The sequence below is a fragment of the Crinia signifera genome, chromosome 2 (genome assembly GCF_055691185.1).
Source record: "Crinia signifera chromosome 2, ASM5569118v1, whole genome shotgun sequence".
NCBI lineage: Eukaryota > Metazoa > Chordata > Amphibia > Anura > Myobatrachidae > Crinia > Crinia signifera.
In genome coordinates, this window is record NC_139218.1 from 97041931 (window position 1) to 97068756 (window position 26826).

Here is a 26826-nt window from a genome sequence, read left to right on the forward strand (position 1 = left end):
CACACCCGTGAGAGAATTGCTTGCATTGGGGCAGGTGCAGGTTTCTTCCAGTCGGAAGCAATTTGACAAGTCATTGCAGAGGAGATATGCCTTAGTAATTTGTGCTGATGGTGGTTAAGCTCGGGGGGTTTTAGTGGGAGAAGGAAGTATCTGGGGTCTCTGGGCACCGCAACTCCCAGCAAAACTGTAAGTAGGTCAAGCAATTCTCCCCAGATGCCAGCGATTAGTGGGCAGGTCCACCAGATGTGGAGGAAGCTACCCTCTGTAGGACAACCTCTCCAACACCTGTCAGAGACCTCGGGAAACATCTTATGTAGCTTAGAAGGGACGTAGTACCAGCGATATAGTAGTTTATATATGTTTTCTTTAATGTTAACGCAAATGGAGCTTGACGCTGCATTGTCGCGTATTTCCTCCCAGTCCTCGTCGTCTAGGGAGAGACCTAGGTCTCTTTCCCGTGCCGTTTCATGAGGGGCCCGAGATGAGGTTGTGAATGGGTCTAACAGAGCGTACAGTGCAGAGATTAAACCTTTAGATGAGGTGCGTCTCCAGCACATATATTCGATAGAGGCTAAGGGTCTAGCGTTTAGAGTAGATACAACTTTGGAGTGGAAGTGGCAAATCTGGAGAAAACGGAAGAAGTCTATGTTGGGAATTGCAGTGCCCTCCCTGATGTCAGCGAACTGAGGAAAGGTAGCGTTATCTGATATGTCGTTTAAATAATAAATGCCGTCTTTCAGCCAGCTAGACAGGGAGGAGCGTCCCAGGCCGGGGGGGGAAAGCGGGGTTGTGAAATAAAGGTATTAATGGGGAGGGTAGCGGGGCTAAGTTGTAGGTTTTGTTCAGTCTGTCCCAGACTGCTAGAGCACGCGACACCACCGGGTGTGATACTATCGAATGTGGACGTTTAGGTCTGGGCAGCCACAGCAGTGAAGACAGGGTGGTCAGGCCCAAGTCCCCCGCCTCTATGTTCACCCATACTTTGCTCGCGCCCCAGGGGTTACACCACTGAACAGTCTGGGACAGCTGTGCGGCATAATAGTATCTCTTAAAGTCTGGTATCCCCAGGCCTCCCTGGCAGGAGGGCCTCTGTAATAGTTTTAATCTTATGCGCGGGCGTTTTTTGTCCCATATGAATTGTGATGATTGGCGTTGTAAAAATTTGAATACGTAGGAGGGGACATATATGGGCAGGGTCTGAAAAAGGTACAACAGGCGTGGGAGAATATTCATTTTAATAGAATTTATTCTGCCTATCCAAGAGATAAAGTGGGAGGACCAGGTGGTAAGGTCTGATTTAATCGTGTCTAGCAATCTCGGGAAGTTGGCTTGGAAAAGTTGGTGGTAATGATGAGTTAGATATATACCTAGATATTTCACTTTTTTCCTGTTCCAGTTACATGGCAACAGATTCATTAACTCTGTTTTGAGGGGTCCGGGTACATGAAAATCGAGGACTTCGGTTTTCTCAACATTTATTTTGTAATCAGAGTGGAGGGAGTATTGTTGAATCTCTGACAGTAAGCGGGGGATAGAGCTCACTGGGTCGGTGAGGGTCAAGAGCACATCATCTGCGTACAGTGCTATTTTGTGCTCCGAGGAGCCTACTTTAACGCCTTGGATAGACGTGTTATTGCGTATCCTCGCCGCCAGGGGCTCCATAACCAGAGCAAAGATTAACGGTGAGAGGGGGCAGCCTTGGCGGGTGCCATTGGTTATGCTAAAGGGGTTTGACCTCGCCCCGTTTACGACAACCCGGGCGGACGGCGTGTTGTATAGAGCCTTGACACCCTCCAGGAAGGGCCCTGAAATGCCCATCCTTTCCAGCACTGCAAAGGCGAACGACCACGAGATACGGTCGAATGCCTTCTCTGCGTCCAAGGCTAGGAGCAGAGCCGGGTTTTTCTGCTTCTGGATTATGTGGATAAGGTCAATCGCTCGCCTTGTGTTATCTGACGCCTGACGTGGACAAGGAATTGGAGCAAAGGGGCCAGACGTCCGGCTAGAATTTTTGCATAAAGCTTCAGGTCAGCGTTCAGTAATGAAATCGGCCTGTAGTTTGCACAGTTGGTTGGGTCTCTGCCCGCTTTTGGAATTACCACTATATCCGCCAGGGTTGTCTCAGGGGGAAAGGAGGCACTCTCCAGTATGTTGTTGAACATGGCCGCTAAGTGGGGGGCTAGTTCTTTTGCAAGTACTGCACTTTCTAAGCTCACAATATCCCACCTCATGGTAAGGATCCTGTCTTCCTCCAGGTAGCTGCTCTCTGGTCCAGTTCAATGTTTAGGGGCCCAGATCCACACATACAGTAAACGTGGTAGAAGTAGCTGGCATGACCCGCCCGCATACACACCATTCAGTGCCGGCTGTAGGTATTCCAGCGCCAAATTACCAGCGCCGGTCTTGTGAAGGCAGTCTGTATGCCTATGTCGGTATACGCCGGCATCCTGACCGCATCCCTAACATACTGCATTTACACTGCAGTTTTTTTTATCTTTGATATACAGTATAAATGACCCTTTTGTTTAAAATTTTATAGGCTATTTGCAAACTGTGTAAGTGATCTTACAATGTAATAGATGAAAGGCAAACCTGCAGCTAACAATGCATGATTTAAAGTCAGGATTTAAACCACAAGGACTGTTATGCGACTTTAGGATTAAGCACACAGAGGTGTCCTGAACCATCTTTGCTACAGTTGTGCCATACAGACTATCTATGCATGCAAGGTCAGGTGAGAATCTTCTAGCATCAGACGTCTTTTCTGCTGAGAATGCATCACAGTGATTAAAGTGATATTGTATATCTGTGTGCGAGTGAGTCTCTGAATCTTTGCACAAAGTGCTACGATGTATCAGCCGTGCTGTTGTGCTCTAAGGCCCTTATTCAGATCTCATCACAGTACAAATATTTTCTCAAAATGGGCAAAACCATGTGCACTGCAGGTGGGGCAGATGTAACATGTGCAGAGAGAGTTTGATTTGTGTGAGTTATTTTGTTTCTGTGCAGGCTAAATACTGGCTGCATTATTTTTACACTGCAATTTAGATTTCAGTTTTAACACACCCCACATAAATGTAACTCTCTTCACATGTTACATCTGCCCCAACTGCAGTGCACATGGTTTTGCCCATTTTGAGAACAAATTTGTACTGCCATCAGATCTGAATAAGGGCCTAAATGCAAACTCAGTCGCATACAGATATATAAGTGTCCTATGTCAAAATAATACACACAGTTTCCTTGTGCATCTTAGTCGCATTGCATTATGTCCAAGGCACGGTTTCTGCAATAAAAAGATGCCTGACCTTAACAGAGGCAGATGTATGAGGACACATTTGTATATTATTATCAATTTTATAGTCTAAGAAATTATGTACCACCTATTACATTTAAAAATATTACATAAAAGGCATCTTGTATTTCTGTGCCATGTATAATAGTGCTCATACAGATGGGGCCGGTTTTATCTTTGCTGGCGAACCGCCAGCAGCATGCTGCTGGCGATCTGCCAGCAACACGGCGCTCCATCTGACTGAGACACGCGTGCGTCCCCCACGCACGCGCGTCTCAATATCCGGGCGGCGGGGCGGCGAGGCGGACGCAATACTGTCCGCCTCCCGCTTGATAGTGCTGGGGGGGACCCAAGGAGGCTGCGGGGGGGTGCGGTCGCCCGGTGTGGGCACCGGGCGACCGAGGGCAGCACCGTCGGAAGGGGACGTGCGCGCACCTCGTGCGCGCGCGTCCCCTTCCGGCATACAGATGGCAGGGATGCAGGTGATGGTGATGGCGATGGCGACGCCATCGCCATCACCTGCAAAGATGAATCCCGATACATCTGTACATGGTCATAGAACGTCTAATGTCCTCCTAACGGGATACGGTCATTAGGTCTACAGCAGGTATGTCCAACGTTGGCCCTCCAGATGTTGTGAAACTACACATCCCAGCATGCTTTTCCACAGTTTTGCTATTAGAGAATGCTAAAACTATTGCAAAGCATGCTGGGATGTGTAGTTTCACAACATCTGGAGGGCCAACGTTGGACATGCCTGGTCTACAGCAACTAGGTCGACAGGCAACAAGGTTGACATGGGTCTAGGTCGACAGGTCATTAGGTCGACGTGGTCGAGGTCGACAGTGAAAAGGTCGACATGAGGGTTTTCACTGTTTTTTGAGCCGACATGTGCCAACAGGCAGTATTTCATGCCCTACCATCCACTAGGGCATGGTGGGAGAATAAAATAGGGTGCTGGGCGTAGTGAGGCACCGTGCCCGAAGAAAAGATGCGGTGCAATTCAAACTGTGTCCATGTCGACTGTGTCAACATTCGGGTAAAAAAAACTGTGAAAAACCCTAGGTCGACCTTTTGACTGTCAACCTTGCCCATGTCGACCTAATGCTTGTGTTGACCTAAAGTCCTGTTGACCTAAACCTATGTTGACCTTGACCCATGTCGACATAGACCCATGTCGATCTTGCTGCCTGTCGACCTATTGGTGTCGACCTAGTTGTTGTAGACCTAACAACCAACACCCCTCCTGACTTCTATCTCTATAAAAATGTTGTGGTCATATTCCATCGCTTTACAATGCATAAAATCAATAAAAAAAAATTCAAAAACTGAGAACTGGTCCTATGGGTCCGCAGATATACTTTACTGACACTTTTGGGAGTCCATATATATTACTTATTACTAAGGTCATTAGTATCTTACGTGTTGAAGTAAATACTGAATATATTTGTAAGCATGATTTTAATTGCATAATCATACAGACATTATCAATTACTTACTGGGCAGTTCAGTGGATAACGCATAGGACAACGCTCTGAAATTTATTTATTTTGACTTACAAATTATTTTCAATATATACAGTGTATAGTATAAAAAATCAGCCCCCCTACTAGCTATTTTTTACATTTTTGTTATTTTATACCTATGTGTTGGATAACAGTTGCTGTCCACATACTGTATTTCATGGGCAATTTTCAAACTGAATTTGCATGGTACTCGTATTTAAAATGGCAGTGTGGGATGGGGTAAAGCGTAAGTTTTGCATCCTGGGATTGGCTTGGTTTGGCAGTCATTTTACCAGCTTTTGGGTTTCGTTGTTTTCCACTGATTCATCGTCAGCCTCTATGTCATCTAAGTCTGGCATCTCATTGGATATGTGGATTTCAATAGTGCTAGCGTCAGAACCTAGCAAAACAAAAGAGAATCGACTCATATTCCGATATTCTAATTTTTCCTTCTAAAAATCGATGCAGAATATTTTATCTGTCCATATATAAATACAGCCAGAAATTTTCATGAATACTCCTAAGAACGCCTGCAAAATATTCAAGCTTTCAATTTTGGAAACTGAATATCTGCAAGCAGCTTATTTTGTTTATTAATTAATTACTTATAATAACAAGTAATATACTATACCCTCTACTGTAACATAAGACAGATTTCACCTAAAAATTCTATTACCTGCGTAGAAGAACTTCTCGATGAATTTAAATAAACTTAGATGATATAGTTTAGTATTGTAACAAGATAGTGGTCTAATCATTTTCATAAAAAGCAAAAAAAGGTTACAAAGAAATAACTCCATTTATACACCTCAAAGATGAAAATCTCCTATTCCATGAAACTCTCTCTTCCCCTAACTCCTCTCTTTCTCCCTCTCCATCCCCCTGACACCCTCACTTTCCTCACTTTCTCTCCTGTCCACCAAAGGGGCATCGTAGTGGCAACAGCAAGGGGGTGCTTTCAAGATGTTGCCATTGGGACCACAAAGCTCTGTATGTGTATAGCAGCAGACTAGCTGGTGTCAGCTATCTATGTGAATGTAGCTGTACTGTATGTCTGGCTGATCTGTTTATTGGCTCACCAAGCAATACAAATGGAAAAGAAGTGGCAATCAAGTACATAGGCCCTTATTCTGGTTGGTGCGGTAATGTCTGCGTGCGTTCGTGCCGCCGATGTTTTGTGTCTGCGCTTGTGCAGAGGCGTCTCTGCGCATGTGCGAACGGGACGCACGGCCAAATTCCGCATGAAATGTGTACACTACGAACAGGGGGTGGAGAGGGGCGTGAAGGGCTGTTTGGGCTCATTACCATATGTTTACACCCCCTCATGGGCGTTCCCATGCAAACGCTGGGCGTACGTATGGTAATGCGGCCGTGACGCACGTGTAGGGGGCGGACATATGACATTGCCGGATGTCAGCTGCCCGCCCAGATACCTGCTTTTGCATGGAGAAATGCCCGTGTGGTCTGAGGTTGCGGGAGCTGGCGGACCACTCGGTCCTGCATTCGATGTTCTGCGACCATCGAATGATGGGGGAGGTTCCAAGAGATGGAGGAGGTGTATCCATAAGAAATTCACTCGTGCTCCGTGCGGTCAGCGGATTACCGCATTCGGACAGAGTGAGCGATCCGTACGAAAGGCGGGGTTTAGGACGCACGGTCCTGCCCGCATATTCGGCTCCGGCCGCACCGACCAGAATAAGGCCCGTAGTGCGCATAAAACCTCTCATGCAGCCAGGAGAGATATTACAAACAAATGACATCCAGCATTTGAACAAACAGAATACTACAAAGAAGTAAATCCACCAAAGCGCTAAGAGATACCCAAATAGGTGAAATAAAAGGGAAATATACTGTTCTTTTTATTTATTTTGGAGGAGCAAATTCCATATAATCAATCAGAATGAATCCTTTTTCACTCACAATCTGAAAAAGACTCCGCATTCATATGAATGGGAGACCAAGGAAAGAAGCAATAGTGCAGATCAATTAAAAAACATAATATGAATTTAATAAAGTGCACTCACAAGCAAAAACAATAATAACAGCATAAAAACACAAGGTAACCCAGGCAAAGCCGCTCACACATCCAAATCTCAGGGATGGAATAAGACCTGCGGTTTCTGGACACAGCATCAAGGACCTCCTGGTGAGTGGAGTGACAGCGGGTGGATGGGTGATGCAAAGCAGAGCCACGCTTAATGCATTTCAGATCCTGGTTGATCCTTCCTCTGGCCGTGTATTGTTGCATGGGCTCTCATACAGGAAAAAAGCAATCTCTCAAAGCATGTGGATCCCAGATATGCACAAGTGGTGTGGCAATGTGATGTTCAATATTCAAAAATTCCTGGAAACATTTTTACCATCATCACCAGAAATTCGATAGATAAGGTCAGATTATTTTATGGACGATTCTGGACATCATGGGTCTGATTTAGGTATTTTATTTTTGTGGAGATCTGAAAGTCATTAGAACTTTTGCTAGTGTATGAGGATTCCCCGTGCATTAGTACACTTCCCGATGGTTGCTCCTCTACAAATCAGCTTCCTACCTTCCTCCATCCTTTTGTTCCCTTTACAATACATGGACCAGTCCTCCTCCCACTACCGGTGATTAGTGCACTGCGCAGTTATGGTATTGCGGATCAACACTGTGTAGATCGACCATGTTATGGTCGACCACCCTTAGTCAAACCCATCTAGTTAGACGCCTAAAGATAGTAAACCACATCTAGATCGAAAAGTAGCGGAAGTTAGACACCAGCGTTTGAGTGATGGGAGGGTGGTTAATGATCCCATGGTCGACATGATGTTTTTTGGGGTCCCCGTGGACACTGTATATGTGTACAGCGTCCCCTCGCATGCCTTGCTATGCTCGGTACACTATTATATTCTCACTCTATGTCCACTGGGATAGTAAAGTATGAACCAAATCTACCTATGACAATCGGCTCCCCAAAAATGTGACAAACTCACGTCGATCATGTGACCATCAACCATGGTCCCGTCGCCCTAACACTAGCGTCTAACTACCGTTATTGATGATCTAGACGTGGGGCGCTATCTTTAGGCATCTAATAAGATGGGTTAGCCTAAGCGTGGTTGTCCATAATATGGTCAATCTAGGTATCATAGATCCATCAACTGCATATGGCACTGCACAGTGTAAGTGAAGGGCCCCTGCAATTAGACTATTAATGTCATATATGATCTCTGCATTACATTTGGAGGGAAACAATGTAAAGTACAAGTGCATCAGGCAAAATATGCCCATTCACTAAATAAAAATAGTAGTGGGCAAATAGGCTTTTTTTGTAAATGTAAATGCTATTAGTATGATATAGAGGATGGTTTGGGCAGGGATGGATTAAGGGCCTCATAGGCCTGGAGCTGAGCATTTTCAGGGGCCTATTGTGAGATATGGAGGAGGTGATGCCAATGTCATGTAAGCATGTAGAACCCATACACTAGATGCCCCAGTGTCTCTCTAAATATATAAATGTACCAAAAACGGCATCATTTGGTTTGGAAACTAGGAATGCAATTTAGATACTGTTAAAACAGAAATTAAACACATCAATAATTCTATGCTTTTATTACACTGTGTTTGCTTAAATACTGTTATTATTGCTGCAGATGGCGTTAGCTTGTTGCACAAGGTACTAGCCACGGCGTATGAGGCCTACCCTTTGCGCTAAGCAGCATGTGTTTGTTAAAAGCAGCAACCATTTTGTCAACTATGACTTGCATAATAACATTATAAAATGGCTGAAGATTCAGAATAGTGCTGTAAAAGTGATTTCTCATAGAGAATTGTTTTTGGTTTTAGAAGCTTAAGAATGTGATGTTGACAGTACAGAGGGCGAGGGCAGCCAGCTAGTCTCCACAAACTTATCAATGATATGGGAACAGGGCCACACATGCGTAGACTCCATGGACACTGATCTTTCCCTAGTAACAAGGAAGATGGGTGTTGGGTTAATTATGACATCATGATTGAAAGCAAAGCTTGCCAATAAAACTCAATGCTTATGAGTAATTAATTAATTAATGTGATTAAGGTTTAAATATCAGAGATAGAGAAGGAGGAGGCAGGCAGTTGAGGAAGAACAGGCAAGCAGGGGGCTAGAGGTAACTATGAAATGAGGTTTAATGGCTGATCACTGTCCTTGATAGGTTTCCATTTTGATTTGATTTAGAATTATTGTTTAAGTGTTAGCTAATCAATTTTATGTTTCTTGTGTTAGTCTGCATTTGCAAATACCTGTAATCAAGCTATTTTTTTAAGTAAAGCTGTGTCATACATTTTTTTACAAGTTTGTGTTGGTGTGCAATTATTTCAGCGTTTGCCATTATATACAAGGGTTATAAAATAATTTTCCATAACTAGGCGTTATCAATACTTATAAGTTATGGTCAACCAGTTAGCCAGCTGGTGTCTGGTGATCATCAAGCTGTCATGGTGATGGGCCTGTTGCTATGTGAAGGCCTGGAGCTGCAGCTTCATAAGCCCCATTGTTAATCTGGGCCTGGATCCACATGCACTTAACCCTTTGAGTGCCAATGTTGCTGTGAGAGATGTGCAAAATATCTGCTAAAAATGCCAGGGTCGTACTCTGGGAATATTAATAAATTTAATTATTGCCGCCAAATGATCTGAAGTCTATTTATTGGCGTTAAATTTCATATTGAACCAAAAAGAAACGTTGTGGGAGAGACCCTGGCATTTTAAGCAGATATTTTGCACCACTCACAGCAACGTTGGCACTAAAAGGGTTAATAATGTGTTTTCAAGGAGAGGGAAAACGTTGGAAGTTACACTGTCCAAAGTGACAGCCCTGCCAGTGTCAAATTGGGGCATGAAGGGTCCACTGGGGAACACAGTGATAGGGGCCCATTTTTAGGGGTGTGGCCAGTCTTTAGAATGGGTGTGGCCAGTTGCCACAGAGGTTTGGCTAACCATTAGTATGGTAAATTATAGTAAATACTGCTAGTACATGCACTTTAATGTATCAGATTAATATATGTATAAAGAGACATATAGGTAATTCAAGTGTACAGTCTAGAGCTTGATGCCTAGAAGAACAGGTAGGTCACACTGGGGGTTTCCCCTACTCTGTGGGCGAGTCCAGCCCCAGCCCGGCCCCTGTATAATGGCCTCGCTGGCATGCTGTTTCAGCTAAAAGCAAAGCAAAACAATAGTAATGAAGAAATGCCTACCATTAGAAGATTACAAAAATGTTTTAAATATTTCAACTTAAATCCAAACACCATTTATATATATAATATATAAAATATATTAATTATGATATCATTTAAGAGATGTATGGAAGTCTTGTGTGGTGTACCATGACATTTACATAATAGTTTTTTTTAAATTAACCTGACATTAGCAGCATCTTGTACTCTGAGAGACAGATCAGGGGGTTCACTTGTGCTTGCAATACCAGTATGGGTGTGCAAATGCAAGATAAAAACACCCCCTATTCAGTGCATCTTATTTTGGATTACCCGGATTCACTTTGCCTCCTCCACCGCATGTCAAACATAATTTATTCATCATTTTATTCATTATTTTATCATCATTGGGCATATCAGGAGGCCGATCCCGGGAATCCCGGGATTGACAGTTTTTCAATCCAGTTTTTCAATGGATCTTGTCCCAGGCTGAAGTCATTAATTCTAATTCAGACAATCCAGAGCACAGAAGGACATGGCATGGTCTCATTGGTGGAGCTTTGGTGTAATTAGGAGAAGGTCAACACTGCAGTGATGATTTTACCTTTTTCATGAGATCGAGAACGATTTAAAAAATATGTAGCATTTGCCAAATTTTAATCTTTAGTTACTTATACTGGGTTGGGATCATTTGGTCTATTGCATTATGGTCGAAAGTCATTAGGTCGAATCCATTAGGTCGACTTGCTAAAAGGTCGACATGACTCTAGGTCGACATGGGAAAAGGTCGACATGATTCTAGGTCGAAAGGTCATTAGTTCGACAGGTCATTAGTTCGACAAGGTCATTAGTTCGACATTGTCTATGTCGACATTCACAAGGTCGACATGGGGTTTTTCACTGTTTTTTTACCTGAATGTCAACACAGTCGACATGGACACAGTTTAAAGTGCACTGCATCCCCTCGCATCGCTCGCTGCGCTCGCTATGCGTCGGGCACGGTGCCTCGCTACGCTCGGCACACTATTTTATTCTCCCACCACGCCCTAGTGGATGGTAGGGCATGAAATACCGCCTGTCGGCACATGTTGGCTCAAAAAACAGTGAAAAACTCCATGTCGACCTTGTGAATGTCGACATAGACAATGTCGAACTAATGACCTTGTCGAACTAATGACCTGTCGAACTAATGACCTTTCGAACTAGAATCATGCCGACCTTTTCCCATGTCGACCTAGAGTCATGTCGACCTTTTAGCATGTCGACCTAATGGATTCGACCTAATGACTGTCGACCATAATGCAGTAGACCAAATGACCGCATCCCCTTATACTATACTACATGCAGGGGCGGATCCAGGATAAAATGACAGGGGGGGCACCACGATAAAAAAGGGTTTGGGTGGGGGAGGGGCGGTGTTAGTGGTGCCAGTGTACATGCTAAGAGAGCGGCAGGAGAGGGTGGGAATGGAATTAAAAATAGGCCCTGGCATTTAAAGTACGCAGGCCCACCATGGCAACAAAAGTGAAGGATGTAGTTGTGCGCGCGCCGAAGGCGCGCTCCGGAAAAGGGTGTGTGGCCACTCAACAGGGGGCGTGTCAACACCATATACAACTTCTACACATTATGCAACAAAATACTAGACCCCATTATACTTGCCCCTTACACATGATGCCAAATGGAATGAGCCAAAATTGACATAATGCCACATGGATTGAGCCAAAATTCAAATAATGCCACATGGATTGTGTCAAAATTCACATAATGCCAAATGGATTGGGTACTTGTGTAGTTTCACGGCGCCAGCATGGCGCCGTGCTACTTCCGGGTTCTACGCTCGCCACAAACTATGTTAAAAAAAGTAACTTAACTCCATGCCAACATGGATAGTTCAAACTCCCACTATCCATGTTGGCATGGAGTTGATTTTAAATAGCGTGGCGAGCGTAGCAAGCCACCGAGCCCGCAGCGTGGGCGAGCGAATCGAGCCCCGCAAGGGGACTCAGACGCACGGCGCCATACTGGCGCCGTGAAACTACACAAGTACCATGGATTGTGTCAAAATTCACATAATGCCACACGGATTGAGCCAAATGCATAAAATGCCATATGGATTGAGACAAAATTCACATAATGCCACATGGATTGAGCCAAAATTCACATAATGCCACACGGATTGGGAAAAAATTCACATAATGCCACACGGATTGAGCCAAAATTCCAATAAGGCCACATGGATTGAGCCAAAATTCACATAATGCCACACGGATTAAGCCAAAATTCACAATACACTTCATAAACAGGGACATTGTCCACCAAAGGCTCGCATTAAACATTTACACCATAATGTCCATTACACGTTAAGTTACACGCCATTATGTCCATTATGTGTTATACCAAACACCATAATGCCTATTAAAAATTATGCTACATAAGTGCTGCTTATCTACATGCTCATTGCCAAGGGTTCCATGCTCATTGCCAGAGGTTCCATGCTCGTTGCCATGTGGGATTACATGCTCATTGCCAAGGGGGGATACATGCTTGAGGTAAATGGGGGACAGCCGCCGCCAGGAAGAAGTGATAGCCACTGACAGTGGTAGAGCCTGGCTGTATTCAGAGCACTGCAGGTCCCAGCTATTTGAAATAATACCCCTTTCACACCAGAAAATGCATTCCCAGGTTGGCCCCTCTTACACCAGCCTAGTCCCTGCATTTTCTGATGTGAGGCGGAGAGAAAACCACCCCTCCCCCCTTTAACCAGTTATCTCATTTAACCGGCTATATCTTCGGAACCAACTGACCCATTTACATGAGAGAAGTATTATATTGAAGAACTTTTGAGTGGGCTTTGAATGATTTTGGTCCAGTGAAACTGGAACGTTTGGTTCCAGAGTAATCTGCCCTCAAAGAACATGAACAGCCATGAAATTACATTTCAAAAATAAAAAAATCGGTTTACACGCAATATCTCTGGAACCGATAGACCGATTTGGACCATCCTGGTATCATATTAAAGGCCCAGCGATTTGGAATTGATTGAAATCAACCACAAGCTTCTGTGATGCCAGGGCGGGAACTGGCAGCCATCGGAACCGGGTGGGGGTCGGAATTGACGGGTCCCATATTATCCTATGGGGAAAAAACGTTACATGTTTGCCAGGCGATATCTCCGGTTCCCAGGGGGCTAGAGACACGGGGCTGGGCTCGTTGGAAAGCCCTGGTCCTCAGCTACAAAATAACTGACAGGGGGGGCACGTGCCCGGGTGCCCCCCCCCTGAATCCGCCACTGACTACATGTACTGTAGCTTACACACTAACACATAGAAGTAGGACATTTTCTCATTGCATTTCCATATTCTGCTTCAAGTGCAGTGTCCTATTAGTACTATTAATGCATAATAACATAGTGATAACAAGCAAAACATTACACCGTAGAATAAAATGTGGTTATCCAGTCAATGTTGGGTGGAAATACTCACGTAACTCCTTCATGATTTTTTATTTAAAAAAACAGTGTAAAAAAATATCATTTTTTACACTTACTGTCATTTGTTTACATTAAAACATTGGCATTGTGTCTTTATTGTCTATCTATATCTGATGCATTATGTTTCCATTACTCATGTTGCATAAGGGAAATTCACATTTTCAGCAGTGACATTCAATGTAATAACAGCAGCTACTTCAAGGGTTGAATCAGAATTCATGAGAATGTAAAATTCACTAGGAACCAGGGACATCAGTGAGAAACAAGGCACCATGTGGGATCACCGGTTTCTCATGAATTGCTAGGCTGCAATGTATCAGTCTACGATACGGTTTAGACGATGGGCAGCAGTAAAGAGCAACATCGTATCACAAACAGTAGTCCCACAATGCAACATTTAAGCCTTTTCATTGAGATCTGTGAATAGCTACTAATTACCAGCCTTGGTAAATTGGGGAGTGTCTGCCTGTCCTCTCATCTATACTCCCATTACCTTCAGAGAGCATGCTCAGTGCTTCATCAGTTTGCTGGCTATTGCCCAATTCAGACTTGTTTGCGTCCTGGATATAGCCAGGATAGTTCAGGAAAGAACCAACTCTGCCATTTTGTGCCGTGTCAGCGGCTGATGTACTGGATGGATGTTCCCATGGAATTTCTTTCTGGTGAAAGCTGAAATCGATGTCCCATCCTGTCCATCCATACAATGCAAGTGTAAACAGGAAGCCCTGCAATGGGTTCAGTATGCCCTAAAAAGTAGGAAAAATACTTTATCTAACAATTTTATCTGACACATTGAAGATTACAGATGCTAAATGTAGGTAGTTAGTTACCAAAATAGAAGAAATATTACCATTACCATTACAATACCATACAAAATTCAACACTGTTTTGAGTGGCCTCACTCGGGTGCCACCCTTCAGTAGGGTGACACCAAACAGAGCTGCACTCACACTCACTCCCCATCTGTGCAGCAGTCTGCATATCCTTGCGGGCAAATCGAAATCAGGAGAAGGATAAGCACTGGTGTAGTCACCCTAGTTATTTATTAATATAGTATAGTTTTACCTCTATTTCTCTAAAATGATGCAAATCAGGTAATTTCACTTCATTTTATTCCCTCCCCAATCCACGGACCCGCGAATTGCCGCTGCTGACTGTCATGGGGGCAGGTGATGTCAGCCTCACCCTGCCACCTGACACATAGCCTCATCTAGCCCCCCTTTCACTCCGGGCTTCTCCCATGCCTTTATGTAGACACCTTTGCAAACATTTATTATGAGAAGTAATCCTGTGATCAGCTAGGTTTCCTATAGTATATGTATAGGATTAAGCTAAATCCTTTCATTTAACCAGTTTTCCTACCAAGTGTCAGCCTTTCTTAGTGCTTTTAAACTAAGCTTTATATTCTCATCCATCTGCTAGAGATCACGCAGAGGAACAACATGACAGCAAGCAGTGATTTTCAGCAACAGAACATGTGACAAGAAGCGGACATTGTGACAAGAGTCAGCCTTTTATTTTCATAATTATCATGTTATAATCATAAGATTTTGTTTTAGTGATTGCCCTGAACTGAACTTCACTTTTGTGCGCCTGCAGCAGCAGCACAAGCAATTTTGTAAGCGAATTTGTCAGCATAGAAGCAGGAGTGATGAAAACTCATATATAGTATGTGTACTGTAGTTTACCTAGAATATATGTTCATTTGATGCTTAAAATTACACATAGACTTAAAAAAAAAAAAAACATGCTTTTTTCCAGGATGAGAATAATTAGTTTTCTGAGCCTAAGCCAGTCAATCACAAAGCTACAGTACTTTGGTCCTCATTCAGCATACAGTATGTGGTATAAGCTAAGCTGCTCACAGTAGCATAGCATATGCAATTCCTAGCAATGCAAATGCACTGTATCGCATTCACAGCCGTTGTATATGTCCAAAACCCACCGTATCAGGAATCAGGCTCACCATCAAATGATTTTTACACTGCCCACAACTCATCGCATATGCCGCATAGCCCTTCACCTACTCAGTGGTACATTGGAAAAGGGCATATCCAGGCTGGAGCTTACTAAAACGGGCAGTACGGATGGTGTAATGGTTAGCATTACTGCCTCACAGCGCTGAAGTCATGGGTTCAATCCCCACCATGGCTCTAACTGTGCAGAGTTTGTATATTCTCCACTTGCTTGCGTGGGTTTCCTGCGGGTACTCCGGTTTCCTCCCACAATCCAAAAATATACTGGTAGGTTAATTGGATTCTAACAAAATTAACCCTAGAATGTAAGTGTGTGTGTATACATGTGTTAGGGATTATAGATTGTAAGCTCCACTGAGGCAGGGACTGATGTGAATGTTCAAATATTCTCTGTAAAGCGCTGCGGAATTTGTATGCTGAAACTGTTCATAAATAAATAAATAATAAAACGTTGTGGCATGCTTAGCATTTCCCCAGACACCATCAGCATTTTTCTTAGCACTCCCACTAAACGGCATGTTTCCACCCCCAGACGCCTTCCTCCTGTCAATGACCTTAATAACGGCGTGTGTATAGAAATAGTTGCCGGCTTTCATAGCAGGATGGCCTCACGCATGCGTACTATAAACCGTATGCATACGCAGTGTATTAATAATTGGTCGCCGTGCAAATTCGCAGCTGCGGTCAAATCTGAATCGGGCCCATTATGTCAGTTTCAACAATTGCATGACTCTTATAAATCATTGTCAAATGACTAGCAATTTTAATAAAAACACACACAAAAAAATAGAATAGTGGCTTACACTTTACACTTTTCATGGGGTTACAGCTATAATTGAACTTTTTTATTACTTCATCACTATAATTTTATGAAGCAAAAAATAATATCTAAAGAACAGTTTCAATCACAAGAAGTGTCCATATGAGGGCATATTTCATTAGTTCTAGTACGTAAGTCATGCTTGGCTTACCATGATGAACCATGTGATAAGAGCAGCATTCCTGACATTTCTCAGCTGATCTGCATTGACGTCTGGCTGCATTTCCAAATAGAACAAAAGGCTCTCATTGATAATATTGGACAGCCAACTGATGAAAAGATTTTAGAAATAAATAAATAAACGATTACTGTCCAAAATGGTTAGAGCAGACGCACTTGTTACAACCCTAGAAATAGTTAAGAGCAGACACATTTGTTACAAGCCCCCTCCCCACAAACACACCGCCCTTTGTTACAATAACTGCTCAGTTTTTTCATTATATCGGGGAACTAATAAGCCCACTCGAAGCAAATGCTTCGAAAGCTAGTCTGCTACCTTGTGATTGCCTCAGTGTTTGTGCATGTGTGAGAGAGAAAGAGATGTAGGGTGACATTCTATGGATTGAGATAAATGCGCATGTTTTTATATCGCACCACATCGCACTTTTGAAAATCGCAAGATTGGCCCGTTTTTCGCATATTTAATGAGATGCGAAAAACGGGCCAAATAGTGCGAATAGGTGCGATTTGGTGCGATTTCTTTAGTCCTGAAAATGTGCGATTTTCAGGTCTGAAAATCGCACGTTTGCAGAAAATCGCAATTTAAAATAAAACAAAAAACAGCGCGGGGTCCCCCGCCAGAGCATACCCAGCCCCGGGCTCATTGAGCCGGTGCTGGTGATATAAAATCAGGGTCCCCGACAAATAGGGGTCCCCTTGATTTAATGAAACCAGCACCAGGCTCAAGGTCCGGCGCTGGTTCCCGAAATACGGGGGACAAAATGACTAGGGGTCCCCCGTATTTTAAGAACCAGCACCAGACCCAACCAGCCAGCAGGGTAATGCCACAGCCGGGGGACACTTATTATATAAGGTCCCGTGGCCAAAGCATTATCCCCCTGGCTGGTCAGCATGGGCAGGGGTCCTGGGGAAATCCTACTCACCTGGTCCCCGGCGACGACATCGGCATTCTCTCCGGCAGACGCGCTGCTCCCGGCTGGTACCCGCTCTCGGACTGGAGAGGCGCAGAGATTTTCATCTTCCGCGCCTTTCCTCCGGATGATTCTATTGGCCGCCTGGCGGCCAATCAGGAGCCGACTTTCTCAGCTCCTGATTGGCCGCTAGGCGGCCAATAGAAACATCCGGAGGAAAGGCGCGGAAGATGAACATCTCTGCGCCTCTCCAGTCCGTGAGCGGGTACCAGCCGGGAGCAGCGCGTCTGCCGGAGAAGATGCCGAGGTCGTCGCCGGGGACCAGGTGAGTAGGATTTCCTTCCTTAGGAACCCCTTTTGGACTACTTCGGATCCTGGACCCCGGAGACATCAGCCCTGGAGCCCAGGACCCCGGACCAGCCCCGGAACCAGGGCCAAGGCCCCGGAACCGGACTTGTGGTTCTCCAAGTCCCAGCATGCGGGGTAGGCTTGCTGGGACTCATAGTTCTACAATAGAAAACAATCGTTTTTATTAAATTTTTTACACTTTGCATCAGCCCGATGCCCACCGCCCAGGGGCATCGGGGACAGCCCCGGACTTTCAGCATGGGCTGGTAAGTCCTGGAGGGGGGGGACTTCTTCATTGGGGGGTCCCCACTTCCCCAGGACCCCTGCCCATGCTGAACAGCCAGGGGGATAATGCTTTGGCCGCGGGACCTTATATAATAAGTGTCCCCCGGCTGTGGCATTACCCTGCTGGCTGGTTGGGTCTGGTGCTGGTTCTTAAAATACGGGGGACCCCTAGTCATTTTGTCCCCCGTATTTCGGGAACCAGCGCCGGACCTTGAGCCTGGTGCTGGTTTCATTAAATCAAGGGGACCCCTATTTGTCGGGGACCCTGATTTTATGTCACCAGCACCGGCTCAATGAGCCCGGGGCTGGTTATGCTCTGGCGGGGGACCCCGCGCTGGTTTTTTGTTTTATTTTAACTGTTTAAACTTTTTTTTACACCAGAACCCTGCACAGATCTTTGCGATCTGTGCAGGGTTCTGGCTAATTCGCCCATCAAAACCTGGTCTGATTTTTGGGCGAATTATAGACACAGTTTATACAAATCGCATACCATTAAATATGCGATTTGTATACTTTTTAATGTGAAAACATCTGGATGCGATGTGCTGCGAAAAGCAGCCATCGCATTTCCAGTGTGTCCAACTTGTTGGCCAAAATCGCACTTTTTTTCACATTTTCGCAGCTCATTAAATATGCGAAAATGGAAAAAATGCGATTTCGGACGTTTTCGTGAAAAAAATCGCCAAAGTCAGATTATCTCACTCCATAGAATGTCACCCGTAGTTTCACTCTCTGCCAACAGATGGCAGTGTTTCGGAGACACACAAACGGACACTAGACACATATATAGCTGATACTGAGACTCTTTTTACCTCATGTTGGAGGTTATTCTGATCGGTGCGGCCAAACGTGCGTACGTTCCATATTAGCGTACGCTCTCCGTACGCGGCCGTTGAGGTTAAGTCCACCCACAAATCAACCGCATACGTACGGGCAGAAACAACGTCGAAGGGGAGTGGCGTACAATTGAGCGTACGCCAACGTACACCGACGGCTCACCCCTTAGACTCCGACAACTGGCGTACAACAGAGCGTACGCCACCGTTTACGGACGTCTCTCGTCTGTCTTCCCACCGACTTCTTGCGGCTATCTGAGCGTACGCCAGCTTGCACGGACGGGTCCCTATTGTTTTCAATGGAAAACTCAGCTTATGTCACCGCTCGTGAGAGTGAGCGTACGTCCGTGCACGCTGGCATACCCTTCACATATATGGACCTGCTAATCTTGCCTTTCAACTATAATTCTGACAATTAATTAATTATTCTAATTGTTATTCAATTATTGTTTTCTATTAACTCAATTGAAGATTGTGTGCAAAATAGTGGGCATGGGCTTAAAACATTGCTGAAACATCCTTTGTAGGTGTTAGATGTGGGTTATGTTATTGTATCATAAATACAAAACCTATGTTTGTATTAGAGTGAACACGTTGACACATGTCGACTTGTGTAGATTGAGTGTGCTACTGTGTAAAGTCTATGAAAGCACGTAGTGAATGTGTATAACTGTTTAACAAATACCTACCTTAGCATATATAAGCAGGTCTTAAAAAGATTCTTGCCTTAAATTAAACAAACCTTTAAATGTAGAGAAGTATAGAAAGATAAGCTTCCAATGTGTTTGAGTGCTGTGTGTGGCTTGCAGGTAGTGAAATCATGGTTTGTAGTTAATAGACTGCAGCATTGCTTATTACATTCAGGTGTATGTGTTTGAGTAGTAATCAGCGTAAATTAGCAAACCCAGGCGCACGCTGGCATGCAGTATCTGTAGGGGTGGTCTGAGGTGGCGGTTGGCGGCCGCCTGTTTTGTGTCCGAAATGAACGGTGCTTTAGCCGATCGTGAGGTAGTAGCACCGTTCATTTTTGGTGCACACCCCCGTGTACGCCCATATTTACGCCCATTTTCCCTCATTATTTCGGCCGCTCCCCTCATCACACCCCTATGCCGCCCCCAATGCCCGTACTCTCGCGTACAGGTTTTTCGCACGGATAGACCCGTCCGTAAGCGTTGTGGAGTGTTCGCGCCTGCGCATTGGAGATGGTACGCATGCGCAGATCATTAAAAAACCCGGAACGTACGCATACGGGCCGGCCGCACCAACCAGAATAAGGCCCGTTATGTCATTAACAAGCAACAAATTTAAATTGCACAGAGGATAAAATTATTATTATTATTATTAGTATTAGTATTATTATTATCAGCATCATCATCTACTTTCTGTTTTATGGATTGTTTTATAATAAAATATTAAAGAATATATTAATTTTCTTGTTTGACAAAAGAAGTATTCAATATTACCAGGTATTATGATTTTATGGTCTCTAGATAGCAAACTTGTATTAGCAAAAAGTGCAACATGCCTAAGTACAAAAAAACACAACTAAACCTACTAACATTTGTCCAAGTTACTTCAGAAGGAGCATGTATTCCTCCAGATTGTAAGCTTGCGAGCAAGGCTACTGTGCCTACCGGTTTGTTTCTACCCAGTTTTTGTGTCATTGTTGTTTCCAGTTGTAAATTGTAACTAAATATTCTGCACTATATAAGTAACTGTAATAAAATAAATAATAATAAATATTTTGCGATTTTAGTAAAAATGTAGGAAAAATTTACCAATGGCGCAGTCAGTAGCTGCTTTATTATTGGGGGGTGGGGGGGGGGGTGTTGTACGTCTCCCTGCTATCACACAAGTACAGACAAGAAACAAGGTATACAACGTTTGGGTTTCAGTGCATAAAATATATGGATATACTCTGTGTGGCTAAGTCAAATACAAATGTATTAAAATGCCGTATATGTAGAGAATAAATTAAATTTGAGCCACATTAATCATAAATATATTCGAACATCTAAAACCCCCCTCCCCCATCCGCATCACATCCGACCCCCCCGTGGGGCAGCACGACCGGTGTAATGGTTAGCAATACTGCCTCACAGTGCTGAGGTCTTGGGTTCGATTTCCACCACCGCCCTAACTGTGTGGAGTTTGTATATTCTCTCTGTGTTTGCGTGGGTTTCCTCCGGGTACTCCGGTTTCCTCCCACACTCCAAAAATATACTGGTAGGCTAATTGGCTTCCAACAAACCTAAAAGTGAATGTGTGTGCGTGTACATATGGTAGGGATGAGAGATTGTAAGCTACACTGGGGCAGGGACTGATGTGATTGTTCAAATATTCTCTGAAAAGCGCTGCGGAATATGTGTGCGCTATAAGTAACTGTTAATAAATAAATGAATAAATATGGAGCAGATTCAGCATTGCCTGTGCGGTGTTGTGATTTTTAGCAACTACACATGTGCAGCCCGGAGCCGTGCAGGGGGCGGCAGCGGGCGGGGGATGTCGGTTAATAGAGCCAGGCGGAGAGAACAGGGGGAGGCTGCGTAGGGAGCCGGGCAGGCGAGGAAGCTGTTGTGCTCAGAAGTGCCAGCGGGAGCAGGGTGCCGGGCAGTAGAAGACGCTGGCTGCAGGGCAGAGGCGGGAAGAGCAGAGAACTTGAAAAAAAAATGCCCATACAGATATACAGATGACTAGAAAGCCATTGATTGGCTGCGACCTCTCTCAGCTAATCAGCGATTGTCTCAGCCAATCAATGGCTTTCTAGTCATCTGTATGGGTGGTTTTTTTTTCAAGTTCTCTGCTCCTCCCGCTGGTGCCCGGAAGCCAGCGTCTTCTACTGCCCAGTTTCCTCGTCTGCCCGGCTCCTTACGCAGCCTCCCCCTGCTCCCTCTGCCTGGCTCTCTATTTGCCGTCATCCCCCACCCGCTGACGTTCCCCGCAAGGCTCCCTCCTGCAGCTCCCCAGGGACTGCATATGATAAATTCATGTGATTTATCATATGCAAAACTTGGCACATCAAGTCCCTAATCGTGTGTCCCCCGCCCCGGGAGCTGCAGGGGAAATCAGGTCCGACTTGTCCTTAGGACAAGTCGGACTAATGTATGGGGGTCTTAACTAATATGAAAGAGTAATAAAATGTACAGCACAAGATTCATGATTGCCAGGTACATTTTCCAAAACCCCAGGTGTTGGGATCATTAGAGAACACAGGAAGTCTATCACTGCTGGTATATTTTAATAATGAGATCCCTAAGAGACTAGGAGAACCATCAGATATTAATAGATTTGCCCTGTCAGACCTCAAAGGTGCATGTGGAAAAGTATTGATTCATCCATCAAGTTCAACACAAATTAAATGCATCTACAGTATTTTCAATCTCAGATGGGAACTCCTAGCAGATGGAGGTGAACAGTCATGGAAAGCTGACTGATTACCTGGATTCTGGCAACTGAATTCCTATACTCAGCAATAGTCACAATGTCTTCTCGCCATTACATGCTGATGCTTTCTAAACTTCTTAGAATAATGGATTTTGTGAACCTTGTAATTACCAGGGGCAAAGGCTTGCAGGATGCAGAAACCAAACAGGTTGTTTCATTTCCAAAAACAGCTATAATTGAATTCACAACACATCGCAAGTAATTGTTAGTAAAACAACTAGGTGGCGTCTGTAGACACAGAAACGAATAAATAATAATTATTTGAAAAATGATCACACACACAATATACAGATGAAGCCGCTCTCTTCCAGAGGGGGTCTGGCGGTTGGATTACCATCTGCCAGCCGGAAGGGGGACGCGTGCGCTGGAGACGCTTGCGCGTCCCCTTCCAATGGAGCTCCCCACCGGTCCCCCCCTCCTCGCCACCTATCCCCGCCAATAGCCCCCGTAACCCCCCTAACCCTGCCCGTCTCCCTGAAGCGGAGACGGGCAGGGTTTGCTTCCCCCACCACCTGGAAACTGGGAAGCACATGTGTGAGAGACACTCACGCGTCCCAGTCAGATGGAACACCATCTCGCCAGCGGGGGCATTCTGGCGAGAATAGAGGCACTCCATTTGTATATATATAATTACACTAGTAAGCCTGCTCAAAGCAAAAGCTTTGAAAGCTAGTCTGCTACCTTATTAATTAATATTTTTCTTAACAGTTTCTTATATAGCGCACACATACTACCTTCTGTGTTTGTGTATGTGTGAAAAGGAGATGTAGTTTCACTTTTGAAGCTTAGTGCATCTGGCCAAATGTGAGAGTAGCGAGATCTGGTAGCATGCCCAGTGGAGCCAGTTGGAGGAGATACGCAGTGCATCAGCGGCAGCCTGAAGTGCTGAAGGCTACGATTGCTGTAGGGAGGAGTTTTACCTCTCCTACTTCAGCATATGAGATGTCAATGCATCTCAGCGCTGCTGTTTCCTGCTTGAAGAGGTGAACCAGGAAGCGTAGACACATGATGCGTGCGGGTATAACACATTTTACTCTTTTTCACTCTGCACTTTATCACCCTCAAAGGCCTAGTATATCTCCCACCCACCTAACTAATGTGTATACTAATGCCCTTTTCAGACCGCACATATTATCCGGTATTTTGCCATTTGTTTACCGTTTTAAAACGGTAATATGTGCGGTCTGAAAGGTCTACAGTGATTTTACAGTTTCCAAAAAAACGGTATTTGGAAACGGTAAAAAAGCAGGGTCCTACCCTTTTCAGACACGTTTTTTTTTTTGCAGTCTGAACGGGTCTGAAACGGTATTTAGGACCGAGCCAATAGTGGCGCTCTGTGCATATCTAATGAGCGGGACCCAGTACAGTGAATATTGAATGCACTGCGGTCATTATATATGCATGGGTGTGTCCCCCCCCCCCCCCCCCCCCCCGGAAGGCATTTCCAAACCCCCCACCCCACCCCCTGGAGGCATTCCCCCAGACCCGGACAGCGCAGGTACATCAGCATAAGCATTCAAGCATCAGCATTTCCAAACACCCCCCCCCCCCAGGCATCCTATCATGTCTTCCCCCCCTTACCTGGGCAAGGCAGGGACAGGTCGTCAGCGCTGGTGGGCAGGGGGTCCCTGCTGCAGGGACCCGTCCACTGATATCACATATGCCACAGGGACCCCCTGCCCGCCAGCGTGATCCCTTCCTACAGTGTATGTAAGATCAGTGACGGGGTACTAGTTCCCATCTGACGTAGGGACCCGCCAATTATCTCACATACGCCGCAGGGACCTCCTGCCCACCAGCACTGACTACCTGACCCTGCCGCCCGGATCCCTTCCCTGCCCTGCCCAGGTGGTGGTGGTGGGGGGGTGATGGGATGCCCTGGGGCGGGGGGTCGGGGGTCAGGTTGGAAATGCTGATGCTTTCAGACCACAAAAATCTGTTTAGACCCGCTATAAGAACAGGTTTAGGTGCTGTCTGAAAGGGGCATAAAACCTGCTTTGACCCGGTTTAAGAAAGGTTTTAAATACCGGGCTAAGCAGGTTTTGCAGTGTGAAAGCAGCATTAAGAGTTTTAACAGATCGATAGGTTAATTGGGTCCCAGCAAAAATGAACCCTAGTATGTCTGTGTGTGCATGCATATGTGGTAAGGAATATAGATTGTGACCTCCTCTGGGGCAGGGACTGATCAATCTTCAACTATTCTCTGTAAAGTGCTGTGGAATATGTGTGCGCTATATAAATAACTGTTAATAAATTAACAAATGTATTCAGGTCAGAACTTTGAAGTTGATGGAGTTCTTCATTAGTGCGCATAAAAGAACCATTAACAATGTTATGTTAAACGGGCCCTGATTGGCCGGGATCACTTGCGTGTAAGGAGAGAACCAGACTCTAACTCAGCATGACTCAGCATGGCACCTTTATTGCTCCTGCCACCTCCTCTGCTTAGCAGGATTGTTTGGAGAAAGCATTACAAAAATAACCCTTCCTAATACAGAGCATCATTGCACATAGACAGAAGGTGTTGAACCTAAAATACAGTATCCACGTTTCAATATTCAATATTAGCAGTAACAATAACAAATTCCGTAATGACGTCTAAAAATGAAAGGGTTGCTTTAATAGGCTAGAAAAGGTTTTAATGGACAAGTTTTCCTCTGGGTAATTTACAAATTGATCAGTTTAATGCATTTAGGGGGTTTTTTGCTATTTTTTTCCAGCAATTTTGCTCATAACAAATGAAAAATAAGACAGTTACCATATCACGAAGACAAGCATGATCTTGAAAAATCGTATCTGAATTTCTGTTCCTAGGCGTCTTTCATTTTCTGTATAAATTCCTTGTCTTCTTTTTAATAATAAGGCAACTAGTTCAACATGATAAGAAAAAAACAATATTCACTGAGAATTCCAAATAGAAAAAAGAACGAAATTCCTGAAACAGATGTGCTGGTAAACTGCCTGTCTGAAATCTAATATTTTCACAGGAATGTCAGAAATTCAATGTAGGCATGTGCCTCACCCAGTAGCGGAACAAGTGGGTGGTGAGCCCAGGTGCAAAAAATTATAATTTGGGCTCCCCACCTGCACCCCAACCCAAGTGGGTGACAGGGAAACAGTGGGTGATAAAGCCTGATGCACTGTACCTGCTGCACTAATGGTAGTTCCAATTCTGGCCTCTCCTATTACAACTACGTACTTTCCATTCAGTATTAAGGGGCAGATTTGACTAGTGATATTCTTGTTCTCACTCTTTACGAATGACTAATGTTGTACCAGCTACTAACTGTCATGTGTTTTAAATATGGCATGCACTAATTTGCTGGAGCACCATTTTTCATTTGTAAAGGGTTAGAACAATAATATCACTCATTGTTAAATTAGCTCCTAAGTTTGAATATTCGGGTTCCACGAAGACTGTAATATAGAGTACAATTGAAGTGACATTTATTAAATATGCAGAGCTCATGATTTACTAAACAGCAGCTTTGGAAATCAATAGCAGACAGACTTTGGTACTATAGGGGGTGTGGTCAATTGTAAAGGTGTGGCTATGCCCCACTCTATAAAAAGTATAATTCCTTGTGAAGCACCAAATGGGGGACATTTATCCACCTCTCAAGTCTGTCTCAGCACCCATGACAGGGCTAGGCCCAGGAAATCAGTTCCTGACTTACCCTACTCTTGGCAACCACTTGAAAATTAACATAAAATAAATTAACACTAGTATGAGAGTAACACATATTCACAAAGTTTACAGTGTAGATGAAAAAAAAAAACTTTTTCTGGCTGTTTATGGGTGGTATTCAATGCCCTGTCAGGGCTGGATTATCTTGGGCTCCCCTGTGGTCAGCATGTATTTTTTGAAAAAAAAAATTTACCAAAAAGTTTTGTGCATGGGAGTAGGGTAGTGCTGCAGCTTTACCTATCTGCAAATGTGACCATTAATAATGCTGCTGAGCATCGGGAGCCAAGGCACACTGACTGCACAAGTGTGCAATGCATTACTGGGAGTTGACTAAGTCCCATGAGACTAGGAGTTCAGAGGGACTTGTGTTGAGCTCTGATTGGTGGAGCTCACAACATGCTTCTCCGGCCCCCGGAGGACAGTAGCAGCAACGGCCTCATCATGGGAGGGCTTTTAATCAGAAGCAGCGCTGAGCCTGTGAGGGCTCCTACAGAATAAGGTACAGAGGGACAATCAGGCTATTCATGTGGTGTATATATGTGTTTATGCACACACATATATATATTTGTATCGTCAGGATGGATTTTTTGCTGTATTCTATGTACCGGGGAAATCCTCGCAATCAAAGGGTGGCAAGGATTCCCTGGAACGGCGAGGTTCACCACAAATGCAGAGAGCCCGCTGCATAAAGCAGCAAGCCATTTTGACGGCCGCACTCACATTTTCCACCTCCTTTCACAGAGCAGGCGAGGTGGAAATGGCAAGTGAGCAGGGGGCATTGAATACTGACGGCGGGCTAACGGCGCTGCTCGCTGTATAGCCCGCCGTCAGCTGTTCGCCCCCCTCCCGCATTGAATATACCCCTATGTGTTC

The 26826-nt window shown here is 44.7% G+C and overlaps 1 protein-coding gene across 1 annotated transcript in view; it reads right to left on the reverse strand.

Annotated features, from left to right (window-relative positions):
* Positions 1-4823: 4823 nt before the first annotated feature.
* The window catches only part of GPR143 (G protein-coupled receptor 143), a 46189-nt gene continuing 24186 nt past the window's right edge, over positions 4824-26826 (reverse strand). The window contains exons 6-9 of the mRNA XM_083171018.1: positions 25024-25132; positions 16413-16530; positions 13959-14211; positions 4824-5200 (exon numbers count right to left, since the gene is read on the reverse strand). Coding sequence (XP_083027144.1) covers positions 5085-5200; positions 13959-14211; positions 16413-16530; positions 25024-25132 — 596 coding nt within the window. The 3' untranslated portion in view covers positions 4824-5084. The remainder of the gene's footprint in view (positions 5201-13958; positions 14212-16412; positions 16531-25023; positions 25133-26826) is intronic.